The 23,712-nt window shown below is 37.3% G+C and overlaps 2 protein-coding genes across 2 annotated transcripts; both read left to right on the top strand.

Annotated features, from left to right (window-relative positions):
* The first annotated feature begins 15,644 nt into the window (after positions 1 to 15,644).
* On the top strand, positions 15,645 to 17,944 carry LOC133801221 (uncharacterized). The gene is made up of 4 exons (XM_062239396.1): positions 15,645 to 16,144; positions 16,521 to 16,699; positions 17,090 to 17,393; positions 17,807 to 17,944. Exons 1-4 carry the CDS (start codon positions 15,737 to 15,739, stop codon positions 17,885 to 17,887), a joined length of 972 nt encoding a protein of 323 aa, XP_062095380.1. The 5' UTR covers positions 15,645 to 15,736; the 3' UTR covers positions 17,888 to 17,944.
* Positions 17,945 to 20,460: 2,516 nt separating this feature from the next.
* Positions 20,461 to 22,608, top strand: LOC133801220 (fructose-1,6-bisphosphatase, chloroplastic). The gene is made up of 4 exons (XM_062239395.1): positions 20,461 to 21,008; positions 21,135 to 21,359; positions 21,478 to 21,984; positions 22,382 to 22,608. The coding sequence occupies exons 1-4, from the start codon at positions 20,556 to 20,558 to the stop codon at positions 22,451 to 22,453; spliced, it is 1,257 nt and encodes a 418-aa protein (XP_062095379.1). The 5' UTR covers positions 20,461 to 20,555; the 3' UTR covers positions 22,454 to 22,608.
* The last annotated feature ends 1,104 nt before the right edge of the window (positions 22,609 to 23,712 follow it).

Genomic DNA, 23,712 nt, shown 5'->3' with positions numbered 1-23,712 from the left:
AGTTCTAACTTCAACATAAATCAACCACCCTTTGAGTCTTGTCATCAAATCAAACTGAGTTGTTATGCTAGTGTTACTGTTTTACCTGAATCTAACAATAGTCAGTCCAAGTGTAGTGAGTCTTTTTCTTCCAAGAAGGATGTTTGGCATAGGAGATTATGTCATTCATATTATAAAGTCTTGTGTCAAGTTCTTAATGAACAAAATGTAAGTATTTCTAGTAATGAAAAGCATAGTTTCTGTGATGCGTGCCAATTGGAAAAGCACATTCTTTACCTTTTAATTCAACAAGTCGAGCCAAAAAATTTCTTGACCTAATTCATATTGATGTTTGGGGTCCTGCTCTAATCATGTCTAACCTGAATTTCAGATTTTACACACACTTTATTGATGATTACATCAGGTACACTTGGATTTATCCACTGAAAAATAAATCAAAAGCCTTAAATGCCTTTTGTCAATTTAAAAACCTAGTTGAAAATAAGTTTGAATGGAAAATCAAGTGTCTTAGAGCTGATTAGGGTGGAGAATCAGGCCCGGCCTTGGGCACAGGCGGGCCAGGCCTGTGCCTAAGGCCCCCACATGATGCCCAATTTTCTTGAAAAATACTATTTTTTACATGTACAAAGGCCCTCAAGAATTTGAAAAATATAATTTTATATATAATTTTTTTAAAAAAACAAACTTTGTATAGGGCCCCTACCACTCATGCTCGGCCCTGTGGAGAATATCAGGCATTTACAAACACAGTTAGAGATAATGGAATTGAGTTTCAACACCCTTGTTCTCACACTTCAGCTGAAAATGGTAGAGCTGAAAGAAAGCACAGACACATAGTAGAGATGGTCTTAATACTTTTAGCACAAGCTAGAATGCCTTTAAAGTACTGGTGGGATGTGTTCCAAACTATTGTTTTTCTCATAAATAGGTTGCCAATATCTGTATTCAGTCACAAATCACCCTTTGAAACCCTGTTTTCGAAGAAACCATCTTTCAATAGCATCAAAATATTTGGTTCAACATGTTTTCTTTGTATTAGACCCTACCAAAGTCACAAGTTTCAATTTCATTATGTCAAGTGTGTTAACTTAGGATTTAGTGACTCTCACAAAGGCTACAAATGCCTAAGCTCAACAAGAAGAATTTATGTCTCTAGAAATATTGTATAATGAGTCAAAGTTTCCTTTCAAACATGGTTTCTCAACATCTATCTTCTTGAAAAATCAGTAATTTTTCAAAACTCTCCTTGGTTTACACTATCAAATTCATCATTCACCACTAGTACATCACAAATTAAAAAACAAGATGCTTTAGTTGATACTCACCATCTTTTTTAATCAAATACAACAACTAACAATGTTGAACCTGAGTTTACTGATGATAATCGGGTGGAAGACAATGAAAATGGCTCTCCAAGGTTTGTCACTTCAACCCAAGTTGCTGCCAACAATGAATTTGATACAAATCAGCAACACAACATCTGCCCTGCTGAACCTTGTGGTGAACCAGAGAGCAGACCAGATCTAAAGAACATCCAGCCTTCTCTTCCCATGATAACTCGGTCCAAGGATAGGATATTCAAACCCAAAGTTTATTGGATCAAGACAAGTGGGATTTTAGTTATGAGGAGTCGAACATAGTTGAGGAAGCTCTCCAACACGAGGGATGGAAGCATGCCATGACTGTGGACTTTGAAGCCTTAAAAAGAAACAATACTTGGACATTAGTGCTGAGACTACCAGCCTATAACATTGTTGGAAACAAATGGATTTTCAAAGCTAAGTATTATTATAATGGTACTTTCCAGAGAAAAAAAGCGTGATTTGTTACCAAAGGCTTTCACCAAAGGCCCTGGATCGATTTTGGAGAAACATTTAGCCTCATTGTCAAAGCTTCAACAGTTAAAATAATTATTATTATAGCAGTGTCAAGAAATTGGGAGGTGCAACAACTTGACATCAACAATGCCTTTCTAAATGGAAGACTTGAAGATGATGTTTATATGAATCAACCTCAGGCATTTATTGATCAAAAGAGACCTGATTTTGTTTGCAAGCTCAACAAATCTCTGTACGAATTAAAACAAGCACCAAGAGCTTGGTTTGAACGCCTAAAAGATACTTTGATCAGCTGGAAGTTTAGAAATTCTAAAGCTGATTCCTCCTTGCTTTTCTTCAAAGATAAAACTCTCATTATCATGGTATTGATCTACGTTGACAACATTATTGTGACAAACAACAACCTAGAAGATCGTGGAAATCTTCATTATTTCTTGGGCATAGAAGTCTACAGAGATTACACAAGAATTTATTTGAATCAGTCCAAACATAGAATAGTTACTGATAAGATTTAACTTGACAAATCTCAAATTATGTCCAACACCAATGACTGCAGGGAAACATGTATATCTCAAATGGGGAACTTTTGGCTAAACCGGCCACTTACAGGAGTGTAATAGGAGCATTGCGGTATCTTTCCCACACTAGATCTGATATCTCATTTGCAATCAACAAGTTAAGCCATTTTCTAAAGGCACCAACCACTGCCCATTGGAGTGGTGCTAAACAAGTCTTGAGATATCTTAAGGGCACTGTGAACCATGGACTACATTTTTAATACAGCGAGAGGCTTCCCTTGATTGGCTACTCTGATGTAGATTGGGCATGTTGTCCTGATGACCGCAAGTCGGTTGCTAGCTATTGTGTATACCTCGGCGACACCTTGATTTCTTGGACCTCCAAAAAACAATTATTTGTGGCTCGTTCAAGCACGGAGTCACAATACATGTCTCTTGCTTAAGTTGCAGCTGCGATCACCTAGATTAAATCCTTATTAGAAGAGTTCGAATTCCAACCCTTGTCAACACCAATAACATGGTGTGACAATATCAGCACAAGTGCTCTCGCATAAAACCCAGTCTACCATGCTAGAACCAAACATATTGAACTCGAATTTCATTTCGTTCAGGGTCGAGTGTTACAGAGAAAACTTGAAGTTGGGTATGTTCCATCTCGTGATCAAATCACAGACTGCCTGTAATGCCCCAAAATCCCTAATGTAGTTTAATGGTTGGATTAGTAGGTCGGGAGGACCATAATTTTTTTATTATGCCATTAAACTATTACATGCATGTTTATGTGAATTATATTATAATATGATGTTAAATGCATGCATGTGGGTCCACATTTCATTACAGGGGAATTTTGGTAATTTGGCCCGTTGACGACATGATTGTGTATTTTGGTGCATGTTTGTGATTAATTGTTAAGGCCACATCATAATGTGGATTTGTTCGAGCCATTCGGCATGAGACGATCTTAAGTGCAAATTAGCAGTTTAGTCATAACGGGATTAAGTTCGGGGCTTAGGGTGAGTCTTGGGGTGATTTTAATGATTAGAGTTTTGCTGGGAATTAAAGGGTAACGAGATATGAATTATTGGTATTTGAGAGTATCGAGAATAACGGGAATTGGAGGGTGTTAATTATGATTAACAAAATAGGTGGAAAAGGAAAGTTTTGCCCTTTGGAGTCTTTAGAAACATTTATTTGACCTAGGGGTATTTTAGTCTTTTCACCCCTAGGATTGATTTAAGCCATGAAGGCTATGGAAGTTTGAAGAAAACAGAGCATAGAAAATACCTTTCCCGTACACCATTTCTCTTTGGATTTTTTAGCCTAACTTCAAGATTCAAGCTTGGGAAGTAAGTCTTGAGGGCTTGGGATTGTGTTCCTCCATTGAAGAGCATCATAATATGAGCTTGAGGTAAGATTCTAGCCATTAAATCTCTGGTTTGCTCTGTTTTTGTCTTGGTTTTCAGCTAGGATTTCTAGGTAGGCTGAATGGATTTGATTGGAGTTTTTTGCTAGGGTTCTTGGGGTTGTGAAGCCTAGGACATGTGGGGATGGTTTTTTGGTTCATTTGGAACTTAATTTGATGTTTGGAAGCATTGGAATCAAATTGTAAATGAAGGAGTCGAAGGAGAAAGGTTCAGGGGCATTTCAGGTTGGGTGTAGCGCTATAGCACCCACAAGGGGGCGCTACAGCGCTACCCAGGGAGGCTTGGGCGGTTTTGGGCTCTGAGTAGAGCACTGGGGCGCTACCCTGTTCCATCAGATTCCCGTTTTTGGCATTTTTAAGGGTTTCTGGCTTGGGGTTTCAATCCTTAAGGCTCGGGATCGAATCTACGCACCGTTTGGGCACTATTCGGGGTCCCGGGAGTGAGGTTTAGGTCAAGACCCTATTATTGTTGACTTTCATTAATGGAGGTTATAATTGGTTATGATTAGGTAACTGCTAAGGAATCAAAAAGTCGATCGTTCTCAAGGGTTGTTCTTGTTCTGTTTCTCGCTCGAACCGGAGGTAAGAAAATTGCACCCTATGTATATGACATGCGTGATTGTTGTTGAGGCATGTTGGTTATTAAATGTGGACATTGATTGCGTATTATATGCTTAGCAAATATTGCTTACTTGTGTATGGCACTGACTATTCAGAATCGGCATTGGTCGCGTATTATACTAACCTGGGAGTCAGGAACGGCATAAGCATCATGAACACAGAGCCGATAAAAGATTGGATCTAATCGATATCAGCGTTGAATGACTCAATGAGCATTAATGCTGGATCGACCCTAAGGTCGGTGAAAATTATAAGCGCTTGACCAGTCTAAGACTAGTTACTCAGAGGCAGGGCCTAAGGCCTAGGTGATTGTTTTGTCACGTGGCTAGGGAGCGGAATCCCATGGTTGTGACTCTATGGTCATGCAGTAGGTTATGTTGGTGACTAGTTCATCAAACACCTATCTTAATAAGCTAGTGAAATGATCACTTATTTGTAAAGCCCAGGTGACCCTATCGTCACATTGCTAATGGGAACGGAACCCACTTTAGTGACTTTTACACCTGTCACTCCTCTATTTTGGACTGAAAGTCCTGAATGATTATTATGATCATTGTTGATATTATATTCATGAAATATTGTGTTTTCTTGCTGGGCTTTGGCTCATGGGTGCTATGTGGTGCAGGTAAAGGGAAAGAAAAGCTCACCCAGCCTTGAGTGGAGAGCTTAGGTGGTGATGTGTACATTTGCGGTCACTTGACCACCACGGTCAAGGATTTCTCAGGGGAACTAGGGGGTTTACCCTATTTTGCCGCTTAGATAGGCAGGTTGTAAATTTTATAATGTAGTGACCATTTTGCACTGTAAATAACTTGTAAACGTTTTTATGGGCCCATGAACAGTTTTATGTTTTAAATAAAATATATCATTTCCTTTTGATTGGTTTTCCACCTTAACTTGTTAACAACACCTAGAAGCACGTTTTTAACCCAAATAACTTGGGTAGCGAGTTAAATTCACGGTTCAACGTTCACCGTAACAGTCTTGGGGTAACCAGGGCGTTACACTGCCTAACTATAGCCTTATCTCTCCCTTGGTTCCAATTCTTGGTGGAAAAACTTAGTGTGATCATCTCACCCGCAACGTTTGAGGGGTAGTGTAAAGAATTGAACCAACCTTCCTCTCCACTACTCTGCTCATTCTTTATTGTCTACCATATTGCTTAAGTACCAATACTGCTACTCAGGAACATGATCAGAGGAATTGTATACTGCTACAATTTTCTATAGTATTTTGTTTTCTTTCTCTCTTTTACTATACACGTGTAAAGGCCACATTAGCTCATCTCTTTTGTAATTTTCTCCGACTTACAGTATAAATAAAATTGCTACAACTCCTTACGATTTTCCCAAAATAATTTAAAAATCAATCTAATCAATGTCAAATTTAGGTCGTTATTTAGGTCAAATTAAATAAAAACTTCAAGATCCAAAAATTATAATGCTACAATAGATTTATTGAGGTGTGAATATGTCAATGACAAATTTTTTATACAACGACAAAAGAAATATAAACAACAATCAAGATTTTTATATGTGATCTAAGTTCAATGAGTTTTTTTTAGGGTTTAGTTTCCTATTACAATTTGTCTTTGCAATGGTTTTATAGAAGAAAGATCACAGTTAATCCCTCCTATAAAAATGAGATATTTCCCATTTGCTACAACTTGATTAACAAAAAAAAATACATTAAAATTTGATGATGGAAGACATTGTATCTCCCAAATATTATCGATGATTGCATCTTAATTAATACTTTGATATTAATTGGACTAAATATATTACAATAAATATCTCCATAAACAATATGAACTTGAAAAGTTATTGATTTTACATCTCCCAAGCTCACACGCGGCCAAACCATGGGAACACATCATGTGAGCACATATCCATAAGAACCATAATAAGCCACATGCACATTGTGAGTTAAGAAAGCTAACTTATTTACCAAACAAGTTGAACGTAATCTAATTTAAGTACATTGTGAGTTAAGAATGTAGCTATTTGGCACCTTAAGGTACTCAAAACCACATGAGGTGGAACCCTATGGTTGTTTAGCAATATCTCATAATATTTATTCAATTAAAATGTGTGGGATCTGATATTAGATTGCATCAATAACAGTTAGCCACCTCCTTCTGGTGTTGGATACCATTGATACCCCTTAGCACTACTCCTGAGTTGAACATGTTTAGCTCTCACTTGAACAAAGTGATGTAAACATTTATTTTCTTTCAAAAGACTTACTAATATACACGGAGTCATATTTCTATGCTAGAAAACAAGCACAACACTTAAGTTATTCGAGATACATGGTGGTGTTTGAGATCAAAGTCATCAACCGTGAGTTACACACTATTTTTTCAGTTTAATCTCACAAATTAAAATATTACAGGAAGTTGAACAAGTGTAAAAAAAAAGTATACAATAAACTAAGTATATGTCTTCTATTTGTATTAGGTTTTTTTGAATCAAAAGACCTTTCTTTCATTAAACTTTCTTTGAACAAATGAATTCTTTCTTTGGCTCTATTTAGTGCAACCAAATGGTATGTTTTCTCTGAATCACCTACATAAGAGTTCAAAAGATGAGTGAATTTTAATAATAAAACAAAAAAAAAAAAGCTTTCTTTATGGAATGAAAAACAAGGAAACTTAAAGAACAAGCACAGGTCACGAACAATTGAATTAATTGTATATTCGTATTGTAGTAAGAGATCACCAGTCATGAGGCAAGGTTGATCCTGAGCCAAATTGGGCCCTTGTCAAAGTTTAATGTGAGGGCCTTTTAATAAAATTTGTATATAATTTAGAGAGATTTTAAAAATTGGTGATCCTCGATCTATTAGGGTTGTGGCCTAATTTGGCCCTAGGCCTAGGCCTAGCTCGCCTTAGCTCAGGTTCGAACCTAAGCATAATTTGATCCTAATCAAAGATTAATGTGAGGGCCTTTTGAATAAAACTTGTATATAATTTAGTAAAAAAAATCAAATTGGGGGCCCTTGGCCTAATTAGGTCGTAAATGTGAGCCTAGCTTGCCTTTGCCCTGAATTGGCCCCTCCATGAGGCTAAGTAGCCTGATGCTCCTGTTACATAAAACAATATCAAAAAGCCATGTCTCATCAACTATTACACTAGGTATTAGAGGTATTTCGTTCTCAAAAACTAAAACAAATGAAGAATTTATGACCACTCTTTTCATAGATGAAGCTTTTATACACGACCTCATTTAATTAAGTGTTCCCTTCACTGCTGGATCAATTAAATTCACCTCAAATGATAATATCATAATAGTTCAAGATGATTATACCATCGAATATATAATTAATAAATCTAAGTTGTTATAAGATATATTATTTGAGTTCAGGGTGATTAATCAGATGGAAAACAGGAGAAGCAGTGTGAAAAAACCCATCACATTCATTGATACTAGAATCAAAAGAACCTTATTCCATTAAACTTGCTTTTAATAAATGAAGTCTTTCTTTGGCTCTATTTAGTGCAACCAAGTGGTCTGTTTTCTTTGGATCACCTACATAAGAGTTCAAAGGATGAGTGAATTTTAACAATAAAATAATAAAAAGAAAAGACTTTCTTTATGGAATGAAAAACAAGAAAACTAAAAGATCAAACACTAGTCACGAACAATTAAATTAACAGTATATTTGTGATGTAATAAGATCTTCACCAGCCATGAGGTAAGGTCGATCATCCTAAGCCAAATTGGGCCCTAATCAAAGTTTGATGTGAGGGCCTTTTTAGTAAAATGTATATAGAATTTAGTAAAAATTTTAAAATTGGTGGCCCTAGGCCTAATAAGACCCACGACCTGATTGGGCACTAGATATGGGCCTAGCTCGCCTTAGCCTAAGACTGATTGTAAGCCAAATTGGAAATTGGATCGTAAACAAAGATTAATGTTAGGATTTTTTAATAAAATTTGTATATAATTTAGTAAAAGAACTTCAAATTAGGGGCCCTTGGCCTAATTGGGCCATAGACATGAGCCTAGCCTGCCTTAGCCTAGAGTCGCCCTACCATGAGGCTAAGTACCAATATTCTTGTTACACATACCACCTTCCCTACCCCACCCATATTCATTGGGAAATTTGAGTTTTTATGCTTCATGGGGTGGTGTAATTCAAAATAATGCTAGGCCTTTTTATCATTACAAAATAATGTCAATTCATTTTAGCATACCCAAAATACCCCTATCACAACTATCTCCTCTCTTCCCTCATCTCTTCCCTCTTCTCTTCCTTCTTCTTATTTCTTCCTCACTCTCTTTCACTCACCTCACCTCACACCGCCACTAAGAGCACCACGGTAGAAGGAAGTCGAGCAACCCCCTACGAAAGCCATTTGTAGAGATCAAGACCAAAGTAAGGGTTGAGAAATCTTGGAGAAAAATCTTATGGGTAAGCAATTTTTTCTTAAATACTTGGATTAGTGATGTTTCCTTTAAAATTTTTGGGCATTTCGAATAGATCTGAACAATATTTTCACATATTTTTGGTTTTTTTTTATGGTTTTTTGTCAATCTGCGTTTTTTAGAAATTTTCTGGGTTTAAGTTGTGCTCGATGGTTGCTTGATGTCTGCTCGATGCAGGCTCGATGGCACATCAATTTTTATGGTTGCATGTTGTGCTCGATGGTTACTCAATACCTACTTGATGGGTGCTCGATGGTAATGTGTATTCTCACTATTTCATGCATGCTCGATGGTTGCTCGATGTCTACTCGATGCAGGCTTGATGGCACATCAATTTTTATAGTTGCATGTTGTGCTCGATGGTTACTCGATACCTACTCGATGGGTGCTCGATGGTAATGTGCATTCTCACTATTTCATGCATGCTCGATGGATGCTCGATGCAGGCTCGATGGCACATCATTTTTTACGTTGCATGTTGTGCTCGATGGTTACTCGATACCTACTCGATGCAAGCTCTATGGTAATGTGCATTCTCACTATTTCGTGCATGCTCGATGGAGGCTCGATGCCTGCTCGATGCAGGTTCGATGGTCATGTTTTTTAGCATCCTTAAAATACCATTTCCTACCATCTGTTTTTCAGTTAATTGTATTTGTGTTTTTTTTTATTTTAGGTTCTACTGTTTATGTATTTTTTTCTTACAACGGTGTTTGGGAAACAGATGGTAGGAAATAGTATTTTAAGGATGCTGAAGGTGAAGTGATACCAGTAGAGAATGATGTCACTTACTTGCAACTACTTGACATATTGCACGAGACATTTCAGGTGGATAGAGAGGTGTATGAATTGAAACTCGAGGTGCCATACGTATGCGGCAACCAACCATTTGCACCGATTCAATTGAGGAATGATTTTCAAGTTCGTGTATTCTTAGGAATAAGCTTGAAAGAACGGATAATCTTATGTGTGACTCCAGTTAAGAAGAATGTCATATCAGATCCTTCTCCTAGTGTGAACAAAAAAGACACGACCAGTGTCGATCCATCTCCTGCAGGTAGCAGTTACAAACATCTTAGTGAGGTGGGCACTTTTGTTCCAGTTACTAATCTGATGGCTACTATTCAGCTTGATATACCACAAGGAGGTCCCACAGGTGTTCTTGAGGCATATGAGTACGATCCCTATGTGAATGATGATCCAGTTGGTAATTGCTTTGAAGATAATGATAATGATGATGGTTCCGAGGATGACTCGTATTATAGTGCAGATGTTTCAAATGAGGAGTTAGACATTTCCCAAGCCCAACAAGTAGAAGAAGAGTCAGGATTGCCTCTTGCACAGGCACACCTCCCAACTCAAGGACGTTGAGCACCTGCTAGAAGCAGTAATCAACCTGCTAGGACAGAAGATAACACTAGGTAGAGGGAGAAAATTGTATCAAGAGAAGATCACACCAGATGGAGTGCCCCAATGTTTACAAAAGAAGATATTGAGGCATCTACTAAAACCCATTCCTCATCATTTGGTGCACCAATGGGAGAAATATATGTTGGGAAGATTTTTGAGGACAAGATTGATTTAAAAATCAAAGCTGCTCTATTTGCAATGAAAAATAACTTTGAGTATATGGTGAAAAAGTCTAGTATTGACGTGTGGTATATCACATGCAAAGATACTAACTGTTGTTGGAGACTGAGAGGGAAAAAACTACCAATGTCCCCCATGTTTGAGATCACGGTATATAAGAGCGTACACACATGCTCACTAGAAGTGCGACAAAAAGGTCATCGTCAAGCTGCACCGTGGGTCGTTGGACACCTCATAAAGAACAAATACGCAGTTGATGGGACCAGTTACATGGCAAACAACATAAAGGAGGATATGAAGAAATTTTTTGGTATTGATATGAGTTATGAAAAGGCATGGAGATGTAGAGAGAAGGCACTTACGTATGTTAGAGGGACAAATGAAGATTCGCATTGCAAGTTGCCATCCTACTTGCACATGTTGCAACAAAAGAATCCATGTACAATTACTGATTTAGTCATTGAAGATGGTCGTTTCCTATATTGCTTCTTTTCCCTTAGAGTTTGTAGGAGGGGATTCAGATTTTTTCGTCCTATGATATGTGTGGATGGCACGTTCCTGAAGAATAAGTGCGGTGGCCATATGCTATGTGCCATTGCTTTGGATGCGAATAGTCATTTATATCCAATTGCGTTCGGGTTGGTGGATAGTGAGAACCACAACTCGTGGAAATATTTCATGACGAAGTTGAAGGAATCCATTGGGGACGTTGATGACTTGGCTTTCGTGTCAGATAGGCATGCTAGTATTATTCATGCTCTAGAGGTTTCTTTCCTGATGCCTACCATGGCGCATGCTACCATCACATCAGTATGAATGTGAAAGCTAAGTTCAAGACTGATCACTGTCACAGTGAGATGTGGGAAGCAGCCTATGCATGGAAGAAGACTGAATTTCTAAAGCATTTTGAAAATATTAAGTAAATGGATCCTCCCGTAGCTGCCTATTTGGAGGGAATTGGTTTCGATAAGTGGTCTCGTCCTTTCTTTCCTAGAAAACGATACAATATAATGACAAGCAACTACGCTGAAAGCTTTAACAACAAGACCAAGGATGCAAGAACCTTTCCAGTTACATTTTTTTTGGAATTCATTCGGTTCACACTACAGTCTTGGTTTTCTAAACGATGTAGTGTGACAGAGAAGACTACCACCAAATTATCCACCCTGATGGAGGCAGATGTATCGAACAATGCTGACAAATGAAGGTTCATGAATGTCTATGACCTTGGCCAATTCGAGTTTCATGTAACTGGTGCAGACAGCGATGCTGAGGTGAATTTGATGACAAAATCATGCTCATGTGGATTATTCCAGCTCATAGGCACACCTTGTCCCCATGCAGCTGCAGCAGCTATAGAGTGTGGGGTGAACCTTTACTCTTTGTGTTCACCGTTTTACACCATTGAGTCATGGAGGAATTCGTACAAAGAAATCATTTACCCAACTGGGAATGAGGATGATTGGATACTTCCAGATGACATTAAGAATATGGTAGTTGGTGTACCCATAGAGAAACAACAAGTTGGTCATCCAAAAAAGCCAAAGCTAGGAAGACCAGGGACAAACCGTTGGCCATCAGGCGGGGAAAAACCAGTTACAATGCGTAAGTGCAGTAGATGTGGTGGTTGTGGCCACAACAAGTCCTCATGCAAAGCTCGGCTTTGAGTTTATTTTTTGTTGTATTTTATTTAAACTTGAAGTTGAAGGTTTTTTTTTTTTTTTTATTGTCGTTAATGAATTTTGGTCGCTTGGATTTTTACTGCTAATTGTCATTAATGATTTGCATGCTCGATACAAATTTTTTTCTTAATAACTTAAATTTTAAGCAAAGAAATATAACAAGAAGAGAATGTTCAATGTCTAACATTCTAATACCATAAGTCGATTGTCCATTTGTTTCTAAACAACTCCACGTTGTCATCGCATATCGTGTAAAGTGGTAGCCTACCCAATAAGTGCTCGATGTGCTTGATGGCGTACACGTCACAATCTCCACTGTGAACGAAACATAATTTGCATTAGTAACAACATCAACATAGAATTTAACTTAAAAAACTTGAATAAAAACTAGAATTTTGATTACCTGACTTTGGTTTGGGGTACTGAATCAACTGGCATGCGGTGCACGTTGAACTCTTTGCATCTTTTAGCTCCATGTGGAATCGTCAACCGATGGTCATCCTTGAAAAGTTGTGACTGCAATAACAACGATGGGAACAAAGTAGACCATGACTTCATAAAGGATTGCAGTTGTTTATCACTTATCACTGTCATGTCTGAATCATAAACATTCAGAGTCCAAGTAGAAATGGAGGCTTCAACTGCAAACCAATGCGCTTGAAGGTAGTTCTGGCACCAATATACAGTGTCTACTCCCTTCCACGATGCCAGAAATTGATTGTCAATTCCCGTAATCATTGACATCACATATGAATCCCACAAAAACATTTTCTTATATGCTTCCTTGGCATTCTGATATGCATCATAACGGGCCGGTACCACTTGTGAGAACATAATATTCATCACAACAGCATCTTGCTGATACGCCCCGGAATAGAACTGTCGACGCCTACGTAGCATATGCTTGGCCGCATCAATATGCTGCAAAAATGATAGGAAAGTAATTGTTAAACCATCGAACCAACATCGAACCCTTATTGAACCCCATTTAAAGCTACTAGAACCCAAACCATCTGCCTCTACCCATCGAACCCCTATCGAACCAAATTTAATGCTACTAGAACCAAACCATCTGCCTCTACCCATTGAAACCCTATCGAACCCCTATCAAACCAAATTTAATGCTACTAGAACCAAACCATCTGCCTCTACCCATCGAAACCCCATCGAACCCCATCGAATCCAAGCTAAAGCTACTAGAACCAAACCATCAACCTCTATCCATCCCCATTTAAAGCTACTAGAACCCAAACCATCTGCCTCTACCCATCAAACCCTATCGAACCAAATTTAATGCTACTAGAACTGTAACGACCCGAATTTGCTAATAGGGCTTAGGGCCTTGATTAGTGTGTCTAGAGGGCAATAAATGGATTTAATATGTTAATATGTGGATTTATGTGATTATATGATAATGATGCATGTTTAGTTTAGTTAAATGTGCATGTGGGCCCCGTCTAGATATTAGGGGTATAAATGTGATAAATGTTATATATATGTGATATGTCTATGCAACACGATCCGAGACAGTCCTAGGGAGCGGTTAGCCAGAGGTCACAATAGGGTTGAGATTCGGACTCGGGGCGAGTCGAGGGGTAATTTGGGTACTAGGTGTGTTATGGGATTATCAGGATATGAAAATAAATATTTGGAGATATATTTGAGAATAGAATGTCTAGGAGGAAATATTGGGGAAATTTACCATTTTGCCATCGGGGACGTTTCGGTACCCCGAGCCTTGAGGTAACCCGTTAGACTTAAGTTAAGTAAAACAAAAAGGAAGAATCACTTAGAAACTTTGGGAAACCAACCTATATTCCTCCTTCCAGCTAAGGATGGCTTCTCACCACTCTTTTCTTCTCTACTCCTTCTCTAAGGCATATCAAAGGGAAATTCTGGTGGAAATAGACAGGGATTGAGGATTTTGGAGGTGCTAGAATTAAGGAGTTTAAGTTGGGTACTTGGGAAATCAATTCAGAAGCACAGCACAACAAAGGTAAGCTTTAATTATAAAGGTTATGTTGAGAATTGTTGCTGGTTTGTTAGAGTGTGCATGTTAGTTAAGCTTGATCTGTTTTTGGGTATTCTAGCTGAGTTTTGGAGCATATTCTGTTGGGTTTTGATGTTGTTATTGAGCTGGTAAGTATGTGTTAATTATCTGGGTTTGTTAGATAAGCTTTGAGTGAGTTAGCCTGAGGAAAATGCAGGGAAGAAGATGGAAATTCTGGGTTTGGAGGTGAAGGTCGCGGCCCTAGGAGGGGCGCACCGCGGCCCGTGTGCGCACGCGGCCAAGGGAGGCCGAGGAGCGCCGTGGCCCGTGTGGGTGACAGTGGGAAGCTAGCCTCTGTTTTGAGGCTAGCTGCGGTGCTTGTGGGTAGGGCCGCGACTCTTAGTGCTAGTCTGTGTTTTTAAGGGTGTTTAGGCTTGGGAACTCAATGGTTAAGGCTCGGGATGGATTTTATCACCCGGATTGATAGAATTCAAGGTCCCGGAGGTTAGGGTTATGGCTCAAAGTTATTTATTGGATTAGAACTTGATGGATGGGTATTGTCAATGTGTTGTGACTAGGGTTTCGGCGAGGCTCAAGTTAGAGGATTGTGCTCGGGACATCGGTGCTCGGAAAGCTCGGGACTCAGGTAAGAAAACCCTTGTTCCCATAGAGCTTGTATGCAGGGCTGAGCCCATTGTGTTTGAACTGCGGGGCATAGCCCTTTAACTGAATTTGCTAGAATTTTGTATTTGCTTGCTATGCTATGAATGTTATTATGTGAATGCTCGGAAAGAGCCGAGAACGGTGTAGGTCGGGAACGGCAAAGGGCCGGGAACGGCGTTAGGCACGTTGAGTGCAAGGCCGAGTACGACAAGGGGCCGGGAGCAGCATTGAGCACGTGGAGTGCGAGTTGCCAGGGCGAGTCCCTAAAAGGATACCTGGGATATCCTCACGGCGTGCTGATATGGTACTACTCTTGAGCCTAAACGACCAACATTCTCACTAGAAGTTGATTCTAAATTTGCAAATATACCCACAAACTCACCTGAAAACGTCGACGATATAGATGGAGTGGGTGGCTGGGTTTTGTTCATCTCGATAAGCTCAATCTAATAGTGCCACCCTCGAGATCTGTGGTGGTGGTGGTCAGAACTCGCCAAAAAATGGAGTCAAAGTCACAACTCCGGCAACTTTGACCAGTGCATGTAGTCTTCTCCAGTGCCGAATGGCAGAGAGCTTTGGACCATGAAATCGTTGGCAGCTTCTCTTCCCTCCTTTACGGCGCGTGTAGCAGTAGGGTGGCTAGAATGTTGATGGCTTACCTTGTGAGTTTTAAGAGAGAGAATGGGGTATTGATTTTTTCAGGTATACTAAATCAGGTAATATTGTAAATAAATTAGGTCATTTTTGTAATTAAATAGGAAAAATGGCATGTAAATTTCTCTAAAAAAATTCACAATTATTGTGATGGAAAAAATTGGGTCAGGCCCATGGGCCTTATAGATAGAGAAGCCAAAGTCCAGGGACCAGAGTTATCCAAATTCGTATTTCCCACGTACGAATGTTCCTTCTTTTCTTCGGCATCTTGGTTGGTTCAGTCAATCATCAACGACGAGACCAGTTAAAGAACACCAGTAAACGACCATGGCGCAAGGGCTTCTGCTATGGAGTCCTTGCCATCCCCACTCGTACTCACTTCGCTTCATACTTGTCAAACCTCACAGAACAAAACTCACAACACTTTCCATCTCTGCCACTCTAGACTCCCCAAACGAAATTACCCAAGAGCTCACTGCAAGAGAGAGAAGGCGTCTCAGAAACGAGAAGAGAGAGAGCAAAATGGGGACCAACTGGAGGGAAGAAGTAGAGGAGAGGCTTCTCAAGAAACCCAAGAAGAGATATGCCACTTGGACCGAGGAGCTCAACCTTGATACCCTCGCTAATTTGGGTCCTCAATGGTGGGTCGTTCGTGTTTCTCGGGTCAGGGGTCACGAGACTGCCGAACTCATAGCTCGTTTGCTAGCCAGGAACTTTCCCCAAGTGCCCTTTAAGGTTCTTTAATTCAACTTTTTGCTTTCTGGGTTTGTTTTCATTGTTCATTTTTGGTACTGTAGACTTAGTAATGGCGATTATGGCAGTCCTAATTTGAGCTCAGATTACTATATATTAACACTTGAATTCAGTTAACTAATTGTTAGATACATATTAGATTAGGAACGTTATATGAACTCATTGATTTCAGTGGAAGGTCGTGACATAATCTAATATGTATAGAAATAAAGTAATGACACTTGAATCTACTATGTTGTGATGATATATATGCTGTTTAGATATGCATTTTACTAGCTCGATTGTAAGATGCCAATGACTGAGAATTTAGGAATGTGTTTTCTTATTCCTACTCTTATTATGTTGGTATGTATTGTAGGTGTATGCACCTGCAGTTCAGGTGAAGAGGAAATTGAAAAACGGCTCCATTTCAGTTAAACCAAAACCTCTGTTTCCAGGGTGTGTTTTTTTAAAGTGTATAATGAATAAGGAGATCCATGACTTTATAAGAGAGTGTGAAGGAGTTGGAGGTTTTATTGGCTCCAAGGTTGGAAATACGTAAGTATGTACTTTAGAGTTTTACCAAGGTGGTGTTTTATTGATTTTTAACACAAATAGATTGATAGGTAAACAAAACAATTATAAGAATCAAACCCACTATAGATATGGTTAAGTTTAATAGTTTCATAATATTGTTTGTACATGGAACATATAAGATTTAGTTATTTTAAGCCAAAGTATCTCATGACATTATCTCACCGAATGTGAACAATATAACCTACAGGATGGTACTTTCTTCAACAATTTTTTTTTCTTAAATTTTGGTTTTATCTAGCCAAGAGGGGCCATATGCTTGCTGATATTTATACAGTTTTGAAGAATATTACATTTGGCGTACTATCTGCATTTTCTACTTCTGAGTTTTGACTATGATTTTCTTTGATTCAGGAAGAGACAGATCAACAAGCCAAGGCCTGTGTCTGAGATTGACATGGAAGCAATTTTCAAAAAGTCAAAAGAAGAGCAAGAAAAATATGAACAAGAGTTTAAGGAAGAGCAACAACAACAAGAGATCCTTAACTCTTCACAACTCAACGCAGAACCACAGTCAGATTCCGTACCAAAACGGCGATCCAAGAAGGCTTCTGATCCACTGAAGCTTCTTACCCCAGGTTCTACTGTCCGAGTTGTATCTGGGAATTTCGCGGAATTTGAAGGATGCCTTAAGAAGGTCAATCGCAAAACAAAAAAGGTATGTGATGTGGTACCATATATTAAAGTAGCAGAGAGGAAAAAAGACCTAATTATTTAGGCTTTTGTGAAATATTGAGTTCACCGGTTGAAATAATGAAACTCTAAACTTGGTAACAAGTAACATTCAATATAATAAGAAACTTATGTTTCTCACAAACTACTGAAAAATATTAGCCTTACTAATATCCCTTGTGCGTGTGCTTGATGCATAGGATCTTACTACTATCCCATGCAGTTTTACTTTTCTTGTTGCATGCATGACAAAAATTTAAGAAGCCAATCTGAGAATTGTATGCTGCAGGCTGTTTCAAAGGATCTTAATATACTGTAACACCCTAGATACTAATGTCACCATTTCTGTGCTCTTACGTGATGACTGAGATAAAGGTTGAAAATTTTATCTTGTTTCAGGTAACTGTGGGATTTACACTGTTTGGGAAAGAAAGCTTAGTAGAACTAGATGCCAATGAAATCGTTGCAACGACAACTTGATGTAAATATGTTAAATTGTCAAAACCATTATTAATTGGTAAGTTTTACCCTTGCTTTCTTCGGCTCCCAAGAAATTAAGTCTTTTTTATCCTGTGAAAAAGGTGGTGCCTTACAAGTAAAGGTGGCACCTTAATTAATTAATGATACAATGGGGATTGGATCCCCTCCCCCTCCACACACACTCACACACCCAACCACTTGAGCAAGCTCTTAGTGGTTGGGCCTTAATTAATTGATACCATGTTCTCAAATGCAAATGCTAAGTGCTTAACATGAATAAAGATTAAAACTCCAAAGTATGTGTACTATGAAAGTTAATCATCACTTTAACTGATACTTTTGGTAAGTTCATGAGTGTTGAGGTTTCACAATTCATTTTTAGTCATTATGAGGTGATAGACTAGATTAAATTTTATTTCTTCATTTCAGTACATGCATGTCAAGTTTCACACAATTGTACTTTGATTTGTTTATTATACTTAGACATTAATACCTTATCCAAGCTAAGATGCTAATCAAGTATTTGTGAGGTGGGAATGAAAAGGAATGCTCTATAAGCCTAGAATATTAAAAGCAATGTTAGCCCACCTCCTTATAAGTTATAACTCATGTTCTTGGGATAATGATGATCGAAAAAATGCTATTAGTAGTTTTGTAATGTTTAGCTTCACTTTGAAACTTGTCCAACTCACAGTAGCTTTAACAAAGAGAAGGTTTTTTACCACTTTTTTTCTCATTATCAGACAATCACTTGTTCACAAACCTCTTGTGATGCTAATAGTTTTCATATCCCATCTCATGAAACTTTCCTTGTAGAATGCAAATGTATGCATGCTTACATAGCTAAATTGGTTGCTTTAGTGAAGAAGAGCGATCCATCAACCTTTTTATTTCTATTAGAAGTGGGGAAATGTTTAAACTTAAACTTCCTTTTACCATTGAATTGAGTAGCTAAAGAGAGGAAAAGTGGTAAAAGTTAGGGAAAGCTGTATTGTTTTTCTTATCTGGATCACTAGTTGGTGAAATCTATTGAATAGATTCATTGATCTTTCAGGTTATTTTCTACTTTAGAACTGCATGACCTTGGTGACCTTTTTATCATAACTCTTTTTGTCTGTGGAATAGTATTCTTCTTCTATCTAGATCTTCCGGTTTTTCAGGCGATTTTCCACTACAGAACTGCATCAATTTGGCAATACATAAACATTGTTTATATATATATATATATATATAAATATTTATATAAGCATAAGCTTCTTTTGTTCTTGTTGGTAAAAAAGGAACAAAGAGAAAATTTTATGAAAAATGTATAAGTGGATGTTGGATGTGATTGATAATAATCATATACCAGTATAAAATGCAGTGACAGGTTGAGGGTCATTGTTAAAGATAGTGGACAAAAAAAATCTAGATCTTTGAACCCTTTACAGCATTCTTTTATCAAGGTGGGTTTGACAGTTGAGGAGTTGCAGCGAAGAGAATTCTTAGCAATTGTTGTGAAACTAGCTTTTTACTTATTGGGAATAGATATAATTTTGAAGTTGAACCATAACGCCATTGAAAATGATGTTATCAGTGGAGGTCATGAACAAAAGGACAGCAATGCAAGTTTCACTTTGTGTATTAATAGAATCTGAGTACAGAAAGTAAAGACCCACAAGCCAAACCTATATGTGATTGTGAAGTTATCATCATCACGGGTGAAAAAAAGAATTGCTTCAAGATAAAGCTTTATTAGTTGTCACATTTTCTTCCAATCTCTTTTCCACCTCCCATGGCTGCCAAAAGATGTGCGTAAAGAGGGATTTTTTTTTTTTTGTCTTGTGTCACAATTAGTTCCTTTGTTAATAAATCATTGTGGATCATCTAAATATACCAAAATTTGAGGGAAATTTTGGTCATGTACAAGTTACATGGGTAATTTTCATTAGTAATTTTACCACTATTAACAAAATGTCATTAAAAGGGATATTTTTCCCCCTCGGGCACCGAATGATCAAATAACAATTAACTCATTAGCCAACCATGCTAAAAAATTAAGAAACTATAGAACAAGCTTTCACCACCCAAACAAACCACAAGATTTGCTTGGTCTTTGATATAACAGGTTGACGCATAGAGAATCTTTTAAAGCATATACAGGTTTGGCTCTACTATGAGACAAATTAGGACTAAAACTAAAGTTTTCTTTTGAGAGATAAGGCCTCAATTTTTTGTTTTTTCTTTAAAATTAACACCTTAAGATGCCTTTTATGTCTAAGGTCTTGAAAAAAAAAAAGCACGGCCAACCAAATTCAGTTATAAGGTTGTAAACATGAAGGCAGTGAGAAACTACTGTTATTTAACTCGACAAATCTTTTCATATAATTTAAAAAGAAAGTAAAAAAACCAGTGGAAGGACTTGCATATAGTATGGGATAAGAATACCCCAAATGCTAATGCTCTTGTAGCTTGTACTTGTAGTATAGTCGTCTTTTTGGAGTCTCCATCCGAAGAAGCATGATCACAAAAAAGATTCAAGAAAGATAAGTAGGGCCCACATCAACATAAAATCGTTGCTAACCTCACAAGGCTCATGCTATCTCATGCTGTGTTTTGACAAAACCAACCTCACAATCCCAAGAACAAGAACAAGAAGAAGAAGTAATAGTAATAGTGGTAATTAACCATGGTTTCAACAGGAGCAATACTATCTCCTTCTTCATCCCAGCTCATATATTCTAACTACAGCTCAGCTCGTTCAATCTCACGGCTCTCTCCTCTACAACTATGCGACGTCGTTCTAGGCAGCAGCGCCTCCTCCAAAGTGCTTAACTTGAGCAATCATGGCAAGAGATCAGCAAGACATGTCCGGTGCATGGCTGTGGCAGCAGAGGAGGCTGCACCAAAGAAGAAAAGTGGCTCGTACGAGATTACAACGCTGACCAACTGGCTGCTCAAGCAGGAACAGTCAGGTGTGATTGATGCTGAGCTCACCATTGTGCTGTCCAGCATTTCCATGGCCTGTAAGCAGATTGCAGCATTGGTTCAAAGAGCCAGTATTTCCAACTTAACTGGTGTTCAGGGCGCTGTTAATATCCAAGGAGAAGACCAAAAGAAACTCGATGTTGTTTCTAATGAGGTAATAATAAATATCACTAATTCTTCAACTAATCAAAATAGTGTAAAGGGTTGCTTGTGAAAATTATGTTAGATGAAGATTAGTGATGACTATGACAAAGTTGTTAACCTGACATACTTTGAACAGGTTTTCTCTAATTGTTTGAGATCAAGTGGAAGAACTGGGATTATAGCCTCAGAGGAAGAGGATGTACCAGTGGCTGTGGAGGAGAGTTACTCAGGCAACTACATCGTTGTGTTTGACCCTCTTGATGGTTCTTCCAACATAGACGCTGCAGTGTCAACTGGGTCAATCTTTGGAATATACAGTCCTAATGATGAGTGTCTTGCTGAAATTGGTGATGATGGCACAGTAAGTCTATATACATACCATATGTGAATATGTGATTGTTTAAAGCTAGTGTTGTACTTGTAATCAGATCACATTGCAATACAATTTGACATGATATATTTCTTGATATGTATGGCAGTTAGGCACGAGTGAACAAAGGTGTGTTGTGAGTGTTTGCCAACCGGGGAGCAATCTGCTTGCTGCTGGCTACTGCATGTACTCAAGCTCGGTGATCTTCGTCCTTACCATAGGGAAGGGAGTTTTCGCTTTCACCTTGGACCCCATGTATGGTGAATTTGTGTTGACACAGGAAAGTATTCAAATCCCAAAATCAGGAAAGATATACTCATTCAATGAAGGGAACTACCAGCTTTGGGATGACAAGTTGAAGAAGTACATTGATGATCTTAAGGACCCTGGCCCCAGTGGGAAGCCTTACTCGGCCCGCTACATAGGAAGTTTGGTTGGGGACTTTCATCGAACACTTTTGTATGGTGGCATTTATGGCTACCCGAGAGACAAAAAGAGCAAGAATGGGAAGCTCAGGCTCTTGTACGAGTGCGCTCCAATGAGCTTTATAGTGGAACAAGCTGGTGGCAAAGGCTCAGATGGCCACCAAAGAGTTCTTGACATTACACCAGTTGAAGTAAGTACATTTTACACACTTTAGTTCTTGACATTAGTCATAGAATGTGGTGCCTTGAGAGACCAGTTTCTTAGTTAGAATAATATTATACATATATATAAAAAAAAATACACAACCAAAAATATTGTAAATAAATAACATGATAAGTTTTATCATTTATTTAAGATAGGAGCCATTGTATTAAAAAATCATGTCACATTTTATACATAATATTGTATGTATATATCTCATTAATGAAGATAATAATATCGAATATCTTATTTATATCATATTAAGCATTTACATTTATATATCTCAAACCCTCAAATTCTGATCCATCGAGTAAAATTGGTATTTTTACATATAAGTCCATTATTTTATATTTTGAGTTTAATGTGATTTTAATTTGTGTAAACAGATTCATCAACGAGTTCCTCTTTACATTGGAAGCACGGACGAAGTGGAGAAACTAGAAAAATATTTAGCATGATGACTATATATATGTATGTGAGAGTGAAAGAAAAAAGCACAAAAATGAATGAGATTAAGTTTTGATTATGAAATCAATGTTTATAGGGGTTTTGTTTTCAAGAAATACACTAAATTGAAAGCTAAGGAGAAAAGTGCTTCTCTAGTTGTGTTCCATTCATTTGTTACTTTAAGATCATCTCATCTGAGTTTTGATCTTACTTTTGTTCAGTCTCATAGTTTTTATCGTTCAAGAAAAATCGACTATAGTGTGAAAATTACAATAACCAAACAAAAATTCAAATTCCCAAATATAAATAAATATAAATCTCAATCTACCATTTTTTTTCTAATTCAGAACAAAATTATGAGAAAATTTGTAGTGAGTGAAAAATTTCTTACAAATAAAGGACGGTTTTTTTTCTTAAATAAAATTATGGATATTTGCAGTAAAAATACTCAATATTTATGTAATGTAGCATTTAAATACCTAAATTTTTATTTTTGAATTTTACATTTCTATACATAAAATCTAAAGTATTTACAAATATACCTTCAACCAAATTATTTACACAAATACCGATGCCACGTCACCATAACATACCGAATTTTGAAGAAAAAAAATGGGAAATCCTGTTTCTCAAATTTTTTTGTTTTTTCTAAGTTGTAAAAAGTTATTTTTTGGTTGCTTACGATACCGATAAGATACTAAATCATATTATTTCGGTTCATTTTGTTTGATTCTAAAACTTATTTGTAGACATTTTAATATATCAATTAGTTATTTTTATGTTATATTATGATATCTTATTATTTAAGATATATTTTGGTAACCTTCAAGCTTATTTTATAAACTAATGAGTTGTCATATGGTATAGCTTATTAATAAAAATTAATTTAGTATACTACACGGTAACTTTTAATAGATTTTTTTAGTCACTCATGTAATTTACATGTCTTATTATTTAAGATACTTTTATCTTACATTTAAGTGTATTTTATAAACTAATTAATTATCATATAGTATAAAAAGTTACTCCTATAATTCCAAGTTACCATGAATAACTTATTTAGAAAATTATATTATTTAGTATACTACATAGTTACTTTTAAAAACTATATTTTCGTTGCTTTTAAAATCATTTAAGATACAAATTGGTTACATTTTAATATATGACTAAATTTTTTTGTATGCTACAAATTTAAAGCAACCAACAAACTTAGTGAGTTATCAAAAATAGTATTCTTATGTTCTATTTAAAAGTTAACAAATAATATCTT

This window comes from Humulus lupulus, chromosome 9 (assembly GCF_963169125.1).
Source record: "Humulus lupulus chromosome 9, drHumLupu1.1, whole genome shotgun sequence".
Classification (NCBI taxonomy): Eukaryota; Viridiplantae; Streptophyta; class Magnoliopsida; order Rosales; family Cannabaceae; genus Humulus; species Humulus lupulus.
Note: the sequence above shows the minus strand (reverse complement) of the source record. Positions and strands in the feature narration are given on the sequence as shown.